Source organism: Diadema setosum, chromosome 1 (genome assembly GCF_964275005.1).
Source record: "Diadema setosum chromosome 1, eeDiaSeto1, whole genome shotgun sequence".
NCBI lineage: Eukaryota > Metazoa > Echinodermata > Echinoidea > Diadematoida > Diadematidae > Diadema > Diadema setosum.
The window spans coordinates 12,772,476-12,786,365 of NC_092685.1; the positions used below are offsets into that span (position 1 = coordinate 12,772,476).

A 13,890-nucleotide genomic window follows, 5' to 3' on the forward strand; every position below is an offset into this window, starting at 1 on the left:
TTAAATCAACACTTGGATAGAAAACAGAATGATTAGTACATTAGCAAAACTGAAATAAATTTTGGATGGATATTAAGTGACAGTTGCAAAATAACTATTTCAAAGCCCTTTCATGGGAATTTGCGAGGACAACTCCAAGCCATTAAAGGACTTCCGTTTCAGAATTCGATCAAAAATCTGCGGAGTTTGGAAGTGCAAAGGCTAAAATCGCTAAAAACGCAATTAACCCGGTCATCTGATCTGTCCGCGGACTTTTGCATCCGCAGTGTTGTTGTGTATGTGTCTGCTGAGTGTAGGATTGAGCTCTTGATTATTATTACTTGTTATCGAGTCCGTCTACTCTTTCGCCTATCAAAGTGGTCTATTTTACTTGAGATTTACTTCAGATCTTCCACCACTCGCAATTATGATTTTAATCAACTCACTCTGGAGTGTAAGGTATACTGTAAGACATTCTCCCGCTTAAAATAGGACGACGAGACGAAAATGTTCCTCAGTTCGTCTTAATTCAGTTTCAGGGAGATGAAGAGAGTAAAAGAACTGTTTATCAGCGAATGAGTATAGGCGTCAATAATGGCGAAAAGCACCCTTCGTGAGACCGTGGCTATGTAAATTAAAAAGTATAATAATTAGATCCATTGGGCAGATAGTATGAGAGAAAGACCACAATAAACACGAAACCATGACATGAGAGCAATTCAGCATCTGATGACGCATCCATTCTCGAATAGGGATGGGTCTTTTTTTTTTTTAATTGTTTTGTTAATGTGTCTGTATGTTGGCTATCAACCCTCAATTCTCACCGACTGTTCCCGATCGTTGCCACTCTGGCGTGGGCAGAACTAAAAATAACACAACTCGATTTACTCTCATTGCATGCATACACCATAACACTCACCTCTTCAGAACTGTGGTAAGCAGCATTTTCGTGGCCACGAAGCCAATTCGAAATACCTTCTTGGAAAGCGACGCAAAAGCTTGATAGCAGTTTTGGTTTCGGTAGCTAGAGATGAGTGATGTGACTTTCACCCATAGACATGCGAGGTTTGAAAAAAATAAAAGAAATACCTCTATTTTTGTGTTGAATTGGCTTAATATCTACGCACCTTTGTCGACAAACCCATTGCTATTGCGCATGCACGTTACGAAAAAAAAAAAATCATAACACCTAGGCAATCCGAACATCGGACATGCGCATTACGTCCCTATAATAAACAATAGAGATAAAAGTTCACTGATTTTTGCGAAAGTAATGAAAGCAACGTAAAATAGGAGACTTAAAAATAACCTCTTTTTAAACAGGTACGGCTGCAATTTGAATTTCATCCGAATTTGATCCTTTCTGGCGTTTTAGGGACCGCAGAGGTCCAGCTCTCTGGGAATATCCATTTCAAATCATCCAAGTTTTTCCTCCACGATGGCATCACGTTTTGGAGCTGCCAATACTACATCCGTGGAAGTAGCTTGTATTAAAATTCAAAGTTTTTCTCCCTTCATTTCTTCATTACTTCCAACAGTTTAATGCATCTACGTTACTTCAAGTCTTGTAGCATCATTGTACTGCAACTAAGCTGTTTCGATTTTACTATATACCATCGATACAACATGTATCCCCTCGGTTCTATTCAGGTAATCGCATGCATTTGTTTTTGGAAAAAAACAAGAAATAAAAAAATACAAAATTTGCTGACAAGTATGACCTCCCTAAGTCAAGTTCAATCGTGAGATCAGGTGAATATTAACTTTGTCTATCCAGATACAACTTGCACCGAAGAACAGATCGATTGTTTCTTCCCAATAATTTCGCTCAGACATGTACGCAGATATCTTATAACAGTAAATACGCAAGGGTGCACCTCACGAGACCGACATCCACGAGTCATAGAGCTCACGAGTCCCCAGCCCATTATACAGCTCACTAGTCATACAGCCCATGAGTTCTACACTAAGCTAACAAGGCCCACGAGACCGACACATTAAGCCCCGTGTTGTATCTGTCGAACTCATGGGCTGTAAGACTCGTGAGCTGTATGACTCATGGACCTCTTTTCTATGTCGAACTCGTGGGCTGTATGACTCGTGGGTGTCCGTCTTGTGGGATGACCCCAAACGCAATCAATGAGTAGAGTGACTGCATGCAATAATGGATTTTTTTTTTTCGTTCACTCCAGATGTCACGGCTGTGCCACAGGAGCATTATTAACACTCCGATTCTATAGAACAATTTCTGATAGATGCACATCGCGGGGAAAAAGATTGCTCAACGTCGCTGACTCTTGCACCAGTGCGTACACTGACGACGGTCAAAGCAAAGCACTTACCGCATCTTTTCATGAAATGTGACTAGCGGGAAAAAAAAAAAAAGATGTTTGAAGCACCTGTATATAAGGGGAACAGGAAGCCCCATCTACATTATAACCCGCCTCCTTTCTCAGTCTGCTAAAGGCATCAACAAAGGTGATAACTCCATGCGACAGTAACCAGAGGGTTAATTTCAAATAATTCTGATGACATCCATGTTGGCAAAAAAGAGACGATGGTCTTGTTGAAGGAAAATTGGATGACACAGGCGTACATAATGAAGAAGTGATGGTTTTGTTAAGTCCATCACTGCCGTGAAGTTCTGCAAGCAGATCAGTAGGAAATTGTCCTGATCCCTTTTCGCAGAGACAGCATTGAGACTATATCGCTGATCAGTTTCATGACCTGGTTTGTCGTAATCAGTGTGTCGTAACATCGGGCGTGTCAAAAGAGATATCAAGATTTGCCTACCCAACAATGACTTCCGTACCTATATACTCGCAGACTGGTTGGCAAGAGTATAGTCTCGATATTTGCGCACAGCATAGATTTGCCATGAACGCTTAGATATGACAATTGTAACTATCATGACAACATCCGAACTGCATCTTGGTTGTGTACCATGGAGGCTCAAGATTCAGTGTAGATAATGAGTGGCTTCTACTTATGACGATTCAATTGACACTATGAGAACCTGAGATTCGTTTGCTCTGTCAACACTGGGTTTCTTCTAGCATTTGAAACATATCACAGGTTGATAATTAGATCCTAAGCATTTTGTATGCGCATGTGGTATTCTTCAAATGTGATCAGTCTATATCGTGTACGAAATTCGTTGTATTATTTAGCACGTTGATTCTGAAATGGCACCGGAGATATCACGGAAGTTTTCCTTTTGTCTAATACAAGTATTTTATCCAAATGTAGTAGACAGAGCGGCTGTCATGGGAGAACAAGAAATTACCTTATTGCAGCTCATATTACACAACGCGTGATAAACAAGTCATGACATTAAAAAAGGAGGAAATTATTGATCGTTAAAATCCCACTGAGGAGCAAGACGGAAGGAAGTTTGCATTAACATCTGTCGATATGATCATAGACTTTATAGCTGTGTGTTGTTGTTTTTTTCCTCTGCTAAAAATAAAGAAGAATTCTTCCTGCAGTATGTATTGTATTGATAGCGAAAACAAATAAGATTAAACTCCTCTAACAACATCAACAGTCTTTGCTTCCGGTCAGCAACATTTTCGTCTGATTTATTATTATAATTTTCGAAAGAAAGAAAGGTAAAAGTGAGTATCTCCATGGGAGTACATATTTATAAGTATATGTATATATATATATATATATATATATATATATATATATACATATATATGCATACATACACACATTTGTGTCTCGGGATCACCAGAAATAGATAGTTTTGGTGGCCCGACCGGGCCAAAAGAACGTATAATTTCTTAAAATCTTTATTGGTCCAATAATAGAAGCGGGTGCAATTATCACCCTAATGTTAAAATTAATCATTTCATGAATATGTATAGTGTCATGGAAATCATGTTTATGCGTCAATTCAATATTGAATATATTACATGTAGTGATCTTAGTCACAGTACATGGTATTACAAGCCCTTTATCACTCCTGCCAATTTTCACATAGTTTTCATGTTTTATTGTAATATTTTTATGTTTTATTACATGATTATTGTTTTTTTATGTTTTACTCTTCCTTTCTCTTCCTTTTTTGTACATCCACCAAACTACAATGTCGAGCCACCAAAAGGAAAAATAAATAAAAATGAATAAATAAATAAAGAATGACATTTGAAGATTTTGGTGGCTCGAACTGTCCACAGAAGAAAAAAAGTTCGTGTCGAGCCTTCATTTTCAGATTTTTGGTTATTCAATAGATTTTGTACCATGTAAATGCTATTTGTATGTACTGCACTTATAACTTATAATTTATGTGTTACTTTACATTGTCATGGTTGGAATTTGTAAACACAACATTGCATAATTTGTGTGAAAACTTAATAGAAGAAATGAAATGCAATGAAATGAAATTATAGGTCCTACATAATCACAACAATGTACGGCGTGCTTTACGCGAAACCCGAATGCGCAGCTTCATGTTCCCAAAGAAGCACTGAGCATGCAAGAATGAAATCATAGTAATGATACCGGTAATGACCTTAATTGTACCGAAGCCAATTCTAGGCCTTGGGTGACCGGCACAAGAGGCTTTACAAAACAGACCTCAAGGTCAACGGGAAATAATGACATGCCTCAAAGTATCACGAGTCGCCCACGGAGAAAATTACGAGTGTCATGATTATCTAAGGCTTCTTGTCCTTGTGATCTGTCCAATCAAATTTCTGTGCTCCATTTTGACCCTTTCTTTAGCTGTCAATCTGTGAATAACTTTGCTCTCTTCTTTTTTTCTTAGCTCAGTTTTTTAACTATTCATCGGTGGTTCAATACGTGCATCTCTCCATTAGTCACTATATATTAGCTATGGACGTCGGTACGAGCGGACGTGATTAGGAGGAGCTCTGCGCAACTTGGAGCAAAATGGACTGAAATTACTCAAAATTGCGGATATTTTGTGTAACGTAGGTGGAACCTGTCATGTGTCTGTGAAATCTAGCATCTTGAGAATATTAACTGCAAAGAATAACCGAAGCTTTTGGTGGAATCCAACAAGAGAAATGACCGGGAAAACACAAAAAGGTAAACGCGGGGCGGCAGCTACCAACCAGCAACAGCCCACTGGCTCCCCCAGAGAGCCCGGGCAGGAACAACCAGCTCTCGCTAGTAGTGCACCGGACCAAGCCGAAGAACCACCTGTGTGTTTAAATTCGGCGCCTCTCGACACGTACGCTGATCACGTGACTCGAAACCGGCGCGTACAGAGTACTTCGACGAATGACTCGGCACAGATACCACCCGAGACGGGTCTGAACTCCGCTATAAGACAAGTCATCGAAAACCTCCTCAAAGATGATGTCTTCGTGAACGAACTTGTTCGTACCATACAAGAAAAGTTGCTCCACAATATGAAGGAGTCCATTTGCCAAGAGGTAACCGACTCGGTTAAATTTGACATTGACGAACAGAATGATGAAATAACGTCAATGAGGAAGCAGATCCATGACTTGCAAGACGCCAATGACGAGGCTGAGCAATACTCTAGACGGACATGTCTCATCTTCAGTGGCGTACCCGAGACCCCCGATGAGAATACCGACACCAAAATCATCCAGTTTTGCAGAAGTGACCTCGGAGTCGATATCTGCGAGGAGGACATTGACCGTACTCATCGACTGGGCAAGCCGAGCACGCACAACCAAGCCAGTGGCGTCTCCACCAGAGGCTCGTCAACGAAAAACGCTTCACGGACACCTACCCGGAACCTGATTGTGAAATTTGCCAACTACCGCAAACGCGAAAGTGTTTATAGTGCGAGGTTCAAGCTCAAGAATGCAAACAACATAGTGTACATCAATGAGAGTCTCACTAAAAAGCGAAAAGATCTGTTCTGGAAGATCAGGAGCAAATACAAGAAAATAATCAGCAGAATATGGACCCAGGATGGACGCATTTGTGTCAAGCTACGTAATGACATGGGACGTGTGATTGTATCAAGGGAAGACGACCTCACCAAACTAGACAGGTACTTAAACTCACCAAATTAGACAGGTACTCAAACTGAACTCAAGAATTTCTGCTTCAACAGCAAATTCTACAATACTCCACAGTCTTAAAAAAAAAGAAAGTAATATATTGATAGAAATATCTGCGCAATTTTGTATACGAATATATGCCAGTTAAGCTCATAATGTTGTGATTATTTAATACATTTATTTTGTCCAAGCTCCCTCTGTTCGCATTTGTATACGACCTTATAGTGATTAGTAAACTCTTGTATGTATTACATTATTTTACTGTATATATCTATCTACCCTACAGATCATTTCAGGTAGATGTTAGTGTTTGTTTTTGAATGTAGAATTGTTTTTGTTTTTATTTATGGTTGAATCATCTTTTTGTAACGTTTGTCAAAAACCTGTTAAATGCAATCATAAGGCCTTACTCTGTACAAATTGCACTCAATGGATACACATTAAATGTGGATGTGTCTCGCCTAGACAGTATAATGATACATCTTATCAGTTCTTTAAGTGGGAATGTCCCAGGTGTCTTTTTCAACAAATGCCATTTTGGAACGCTGATATGAATACTAAATATCAGCAGCCCCACCTGGCTGATTTGTCACAAATGTCATGTGATGACGACTCCTCAAGAATTTCATCCGAATTTCCAAAAAGTAAGGGATTAAAAATTTCGCATATTAATATAAGAAGTTTGAGAAATAAGGTTGATGATTTGAAATTATTTTTGGAGAATAACCCATATGAAATACTTTCAATCTCAGAAACATGGCTCTGTGAAAGTATATCCAACTCTTTATTACACATAGATGGATATTGTTTTGAAAGGAGGGATAGAGACGAAAAAGGTGGAGGAGTTGGTTGTTTTATAAAAGCTAATATTTTATATGTAAGAAGAAGTGATCTCGAAGACCGTGAGCTAGAAATGATGTGGCTTGAAATAAGACTACAAAATCACAGTTCAAAGTTACTTGGTATTGTGTATCGCCAGCCAAACAGTGGAAATACATTTTTTAATCGTTTTGAAATAAATTTAGAAAAAGTTAGTGACTTATCAAAGGACATTTTGATACTTGGTGATTTTAACTGCAATATGTTGACAAAGAATAATCTATCGCGGCAAATCTTTGATTTTTGTGATAACATGCAATTTACTCAATTGATCAAAAACCCTACAAGGATAACGCCAAACAGTAAAACTCTCATTGATTTGATTCTTGTTACAAATAATCTAAAATCATTGGAAAATGGCACACAGTCAATGGGAATTAGTGACCACTCATTGGTTTACCTTGTCTTAAAAGAAAAACCGCCAGTATCAAGATGTCCACTGATAACATTTCGTTCATATAGGCATTTTGATGCAGATGCATTTAAGCAAGACCTCGATACCATAAAGTGGGATGATCAGTTTGTGAGAAATGAAAACGTAGAACAGATGTGGCATAGTTTTAAATGTAGAGTAAAAGAGGTCTGTGATCGTCATGCTCCCTACATCACTATAAAAAGAAAGTCTAAAGGGTCACCATGGATAACGAATGAGTATTTGAGTATAGCACGTGATCGTGATTATTTTAAGCGCAAATATGATAAGTATAAAAGTTTGCATTATTGGGAAAAGTATAGAAATATGAGAAATGCAGCAAATGTTCTGAACAAGAAACTGAAACGAAATTATTATAAAAATTTATGTAATAAGAATTGTGATATGAAATCATCATGGAGAGTATTGAAACAATTGTTACCTAAAAAAGATTGTAGTTCTGAAATCAAGATTGTTTTGAATAATGAAATTATAGAAGAGAAAGAAAAAGTCGCTGAACTTTTTAATAAAGTTTTTAATAATGTACAAAATGAAATTTTAGGTAATACGGACACCCGAAATCTTAATGCAAATGCATTAAAGACGTTACATCAGACTGAAAATGTATTTAAGTTTGTTGAACTTAAGGAAGAATTTGTATTAAAGGAACTATCTCGTCTTGATACGTCTAAAGCAGTTGGAGTTGATGATATACCTCCAAGGTTGCTTAGAATAGCTGCTCCTTACATAGCTGGTGCTTTAACAAAGCTGTTTAATTGTTCTTTAGAACATGGCTGTTTTCCGAGCGAGTTTAAGATAGCAAAAATAACTCCTATTCACAAAGGAGGAAATCGAATGCAACTAGGTAATTATAGGCCCATCTCCGTGCTGCCAATATTGTCCAAAATTCTTGAGAAAGCTGTGCATACCCAATTATATACATACCTGAACGAACAATCAATGTTAAGCGAATTTCAATCAGGATTTAGACCTGGTCATTCAACTGTCACATGTTTAACCCATATAGTAGAGAAAATTCTTGACAATATGGACAAAGGCAGAGTCACAGGTGCCGTTTTCCTAGATTTGAAAAGGGCCTTTGATCTTATACCTCATCACTTGATCTTTCAAAAAATGTTATGTTACGGCATTAATGGAGTTGAATTGGCGTGGTTTAAGTCATACTTTTTAAATAGGCAACATTGTACTAGCATACAAGGGACCATGAGTAACTATCTCACAGTGAGATCTGGTGTACCACAAGGTTCCATTTTGGGACCGCTGATATTTTGTTTGTTCGTCAATGATATTTGTAATCTAAATCTCCATCCGGAGACAAATATCTCTCTGTATGCAGATGACACGGCATTGTTTAATCAGGCAAAGGATCAACAATCATGTGAAAACAATCTGCAAAAAGATTTCAATAATGTAGTTCAATGGTTACAATGCAATGGTATGTGCTTAAATGCAACCAAAACAAAAACGATACTTTTTGGCTCTAAGAGAAAAACTCAAAATGCTGACATTTCCATCAAATATAATAGCAATCTGTTAGAATCAGTAGATAAAATCAAGTACCTTGGTGTTACGATTGACAAGCATTTACTATGGTCTTCACACATACATGATATAGTTAAAAAGGTATCAAATACGATTGTTTGTATTCGACGAGTTCAGCATTATTTATCCAAGAGACTTTTAAGAAAGTTATATTACTCGTTGATACTGCCGCATATAGATTATTGTAACAGCGTATGGGGAAATACCTCTAAAGCAAACATCGCAAAATTGCAAAAGTTACAAAATAGGTATGCACGATTAATATTACGTGCAGATTATTCCACCCCACAAAGCAACCTTATCAGTATTTTGAATTGGCAAACAGTGCAACAAAGGATTAAGTACCAACAGTGTTTGATGGTTTTTAAAATATTGAATAATGTAGCCCCAATGTATTTGAATTCATGTATTAGTAAACGACCAGTATATTATTTTACGCGATATGCTATTAATAGTCCCTTATTTATTCCAAGATGTAAGACAGATTTTAAGGTTCGCACCTTAGCAGTTACCGGAGCAAAACTGTTCAACAAACTACCGTTACTCGTTCAAAACTGTAAATCTTTGCAGTGTTTTAAACAGCAACTTCGGATTTTATTATTTTTGCTTTAAGGTTCAGGGTAAGGTGACATGGAAATCACACATACCATATAGGTTATTTCTGTGACCCTGCACGGGAAGGAGTGCGGGTACCTCTTTTGTTTGTTTGTTTGTCTGTTTGTTTGTTTTGTCTATAGCGGTGCCTTGATCGTTTTGTTTTACCCGTATTTGCATGTTGAAGGTGATTTCCCCATACCACTTTGTTCTATGAAGGTTTTAAGTACAGATCGTAGACGTGTGACATTTTTGTTTTGTTTTTAATCTTGCTATTTTATACACGCACATGAATGACTGTTATCGTACTGTATGTATAGAAAATTATTGTGTATAACACGCGAGCACGTGTATGTGTGTACGTACAGTGTAGGCGCACGGGTACTCACGGAGGTCTCACCTTCCCGCTAGTGTGTGTGCATCCCCCATACAGGTACACTATGTATCATGCATGAGTTCGCTATGCATTTGGAAGTGGAGTGTAAGAAAGTATGGGACGATGTATGAGTGACTGTGTGTGTTGTGTGTGTGTGTGTGTGCGCGCGCATGTGCGTGTGCGTGTGTGTGTGTGTGTGTGTGTGTGTACATGTGTGTGTGCGCGCAGATGTGTGTGTGCATGTGTGTGTGTGTGTGTATGTAAATGTGTGTGTGTGTGTGTGTATGTAAATTTGTGTGTGTGTGTTTGTGTGTGTGTGTGTAACGGTATACATGTGTGCGTGCGTGCGTGCGTGCGTGCGTGCGCGGGAGTAATGGCAGGGTTAGATTTTCGGGTTGGTGCACCAACGTGTCTGCGCCAAGTGGCCTGCATTGTGTGTGCGTACGTAGGCGTGAGGGTTTGTAATTACTAGTATTAGTTTTTGTTGGGGGGGGGGGAGGGGGATGGGTTATTCCACTTTTATTCTATGTAAAGAAATATATCTATTGAGATGATTTTATTTCATTTTGATTGTATTATAAGTATTCATGTGTGTAGATTTTAATGTTTTACTGTTCAATAATGTACGAAGGTTAACTTTATGTTACGATGAATGTTTATGTATTTTTATCATGGGCAGGGCTCTCTGGAAGAGCAGGACCTGCTGGTCTTGATGAGACTACCCTGTGGAAATAAAACTGAAATAAAATAATAATAAAAATAAAATAAAATAAATATATCATTTACCCCTCTTCCCCTCTCTCTTACTCTGCAGGAGTAAGGGCTGTCCGTGGTGACACGTCAGCATTCATATCACATCCAGATTACTTTTCTTTTTTACCTTTCCCCTTCATACGTTTGCTAGCAACCAGCAAATCATGTGTCTGTATAGCAATTAAGGTTCTTAACTTTCTGTATTCACTACTACTTTGATAGAATAGGTACGGCTGCAAAGTAACAAAAATAAAAGTTTTAAATGAGTGTACTCTTTACTAGTGATTTATCGTAAAAAAAAAAAAAAATGTCTCCAACGTTTACGTTCAGCCCGTATCCTTTCTACAAGGATAAATTTCCCAGTGGCCTGAAGTTCCTCACTTTATTTTTTCCACATAGTAACAGAAAGGCAGAATAAATTACATAGGACAGAGAAAACTGCAAAATGTAGTATAAAACAACCATCTCGTAGCAAATGAACTCATTCGGGATTATTAACATGTTTCCGTAGAATATCATATTACTTACCACCATTTCCAAAAAGATCAAAATGCTAACGAACGACACATTCAGTACTGTTGTTCCAAACTGAGCGATGTGATCTGGGTTTAACAAGAATTTGTTTACTTTTTTCACTTTACTAGAGAGTTTATGCTACTCTGCCTAGAATATAATTCAGGTAAGCATATTTATGCATATCCGTCTTTCTTGTGGTGAATCCTCAAGACCAACAATTCGTGTATCAGTTTTGTACTATGGGATTAGAGCGGAGCTAAACACCCCTTGCCCCCCCCCCCCTTTAAGGATAATTGTTCCTTTTCATTCTGTGCATCTCATCTTGAAAAGGCTTCATAAAGTATCTTATAGCGTTACTTCCTCTTTTCAAAGTTAGTTGTTTACTGTTCTAGGGAATGGTAGCTATTATGATTTGATATAAACCTTAATTGCCAAGAGTGAAGTAATCATACTTACACTGATGCGCATAGCTTCACTAGACCAGAAACCTACGTCATCGAAGTTGGTATATTGCCTCTACAAGCTGTTCCATTGCCCCTGACAGCTGCTACGATTGAAGCTGTTACGAGCTTACTTTTTCCGAAATTAACCATCATTTTTGTTCATGGAAAATACATATCTTTTCGTTTCCTTTAACGAAGAGAGATACTAAGATATTTCAGACTAACCTGTCCAAGGTACTCAAGGTTATGCCTTTTGGCGACGGAATGTGCACTGTCGCCATCTTGCACCTCGATCACGAAGCTGTTTGTGTAGTGCTTATCGCTGCCTGATGCACAGACGACAGCGGCCAGGAGGAAAAAGGCGCCAAAACATAGCCCTCGTCCCCATGTCATAACTCCAACCATCATCCAGCCACCGGCGGAGCAAGTGTTTTGTCGATAATCCTCCCTTCCCTTTAGGTGTTTCTTTCTATTTTTCGCTGTTGCTCTTTTCAATAAAAATTGGTCTCCTCTTGTGTTCCTTTCTTCCTAAGACGTAGAAGAATCCTTTCGCAATGCATGCGGATTTGTTCTATCCTGTCACGTCGTCTTCGTCTTCTTTGCAATGCATTGGTGGCTCGCATCCCAGCTTCTAATTCGTCGCACAGGTTGCCGCCGCATACTGCAGCAAGATGGACATCAACGGTATACACGCGCGCACACAAAGTACAATGTCACACACACACACGTATGGTGCACACACACTCTCACACACACACACACCATCTCTTACAATATGCTCAGCAGTTCACATTGCCAACGGACGAACCGCATTTCTCACTGATCGATATTACTGGACCATCCCCGCACACGCTAATGAGATGCAAGTGGTTGAGGCGCTTTTATTGGCTGAAACCTAGTGCTACGTTCCTCGAGAGCGCCATTTTTTCTTCCTCGTTTTCAACATCCATCACTCCTGCATCAGGCACGTTGCCGCTATTTAACATGGATCTTATGAACCGTGTGCGAAGGGCCATTTGAGATGCGTGGTTGATGCCCGCTTGCCTGTGGAGACACGTCAGTGATGGATCTCACTCAAAAGAAAGAATCACCGAAAATAGGAAAAACAGTGATATTTAACTGAAAGGACACACCATTGCTCTGCAAGCGCGTGAAAAACAAATCAATTACTTCTTTGCGACGAGGGCTGTCGTTTTTCGCAGTCATGTTCTTATCTATTGCATTCGTAGACAGTAACATATGTTAGACTATAATCAACATTATCTCGTCTTTTATGACCTCATCAGCCAATATTGGAATATATTATTGACTCCAATGTCAATTACGATTTAATGAGCACTCCGTTAGTTGTAAACACAAAATGATGTACAAAATTCAACGAAATGATGGTGGTGCTCCGTTTTTCTGAAAACCTTCTCTCTTTCTCTCAAATACTCCAGCGCATGAATTCTTCATGAATATTAGTCAGCATCAACACTGTTTTTATAGAACAAGAATATAAGGTCGGAATTGCCTACATTTCGTGTGGGCTGGTTGCCCACTGCACCTTTTTGAGGTCAATTCATTGATGCTGACGTCACCAGCGAGGGAGAGGGACACTGATCTTAAAAAATCTCTATTCCACCCCATGGCAACGTATTCTGAATATTAATTCTTTACAATTAAGAGATGACTAGAATTGAGTCACATACAATTCAGTCATTTTGAAGTCAGGAATGATAAGGATTTTGTAACAGAATAAGAGTTCTGAAGTTATTCATCAAACCGATAGTTTCTGCCTTAAAGGAATGATTACGAATTGTAAAGAGTGCAGTAGACTAACGGTAAATACATGTACTACAATTTTTGAATTCAGTAAAGACATACGCAGCTAGGCACACACACGTACTATACAGAGTACGCACTTCGTTGGTCAATTCTGCTTGAACTTTCATTATGCTTTTTTTTTTTTTAATCTTGGGGACCATCTTACTGAACTCAGTAATCTATCAAAAATTGTGCCGTTTCACACACCAGCATTCATATAAAAGACTCTCTGATTAACTTGCCTAGGACGAAAAAAGAGATAAACATAAAATGTGTGACGGATCATCTTGTCAATCGTTAAGATTTGTGAGCAAAATGTTCGTCATTCCGAGTAATATGATTATAGTAACCTTTCACTAATGAGACAATCAAATTATTGCCAAAGAAAATCATTTATTATTTTTAAGAGGAACACTTGTTCACTTGCATCATCATGAAAAGGAAACAGTCATCTCATGCAATATCATTATTATTTTTTCACGTCCCCGTCTACAACACATGCACATTGTATTCAAAATATTAACCTGTATGTTTAGTCAAGAATGAACGTGACTTGAT

General features: G+C 38.4%; 1 protein-coding gene across 1 annotated transcript in view; it reads right to left on the bottom strand.

The window, feature by feature from the left end:
- Window positions 1-11,934, bottom strand: part of LOC140227033 (neuroendocrine convertase 2-like) — a 60,111-nt gene extending 48,177 nt beyond the window's left edge. Inside the window, exon 1 of the mRNA XM_072307468.1 lies at window positions 11,752-11,934. Within this exon, the coding sequence (XP_072163569.1) occupies window positions 11,752-11,934 (183 nt within the window). The remainder of the gene's footprint in view (window positions 1-11,751) is intronic.
- Window positions 11,935-13,890: the final 1,956 nt, after the last annotated feature.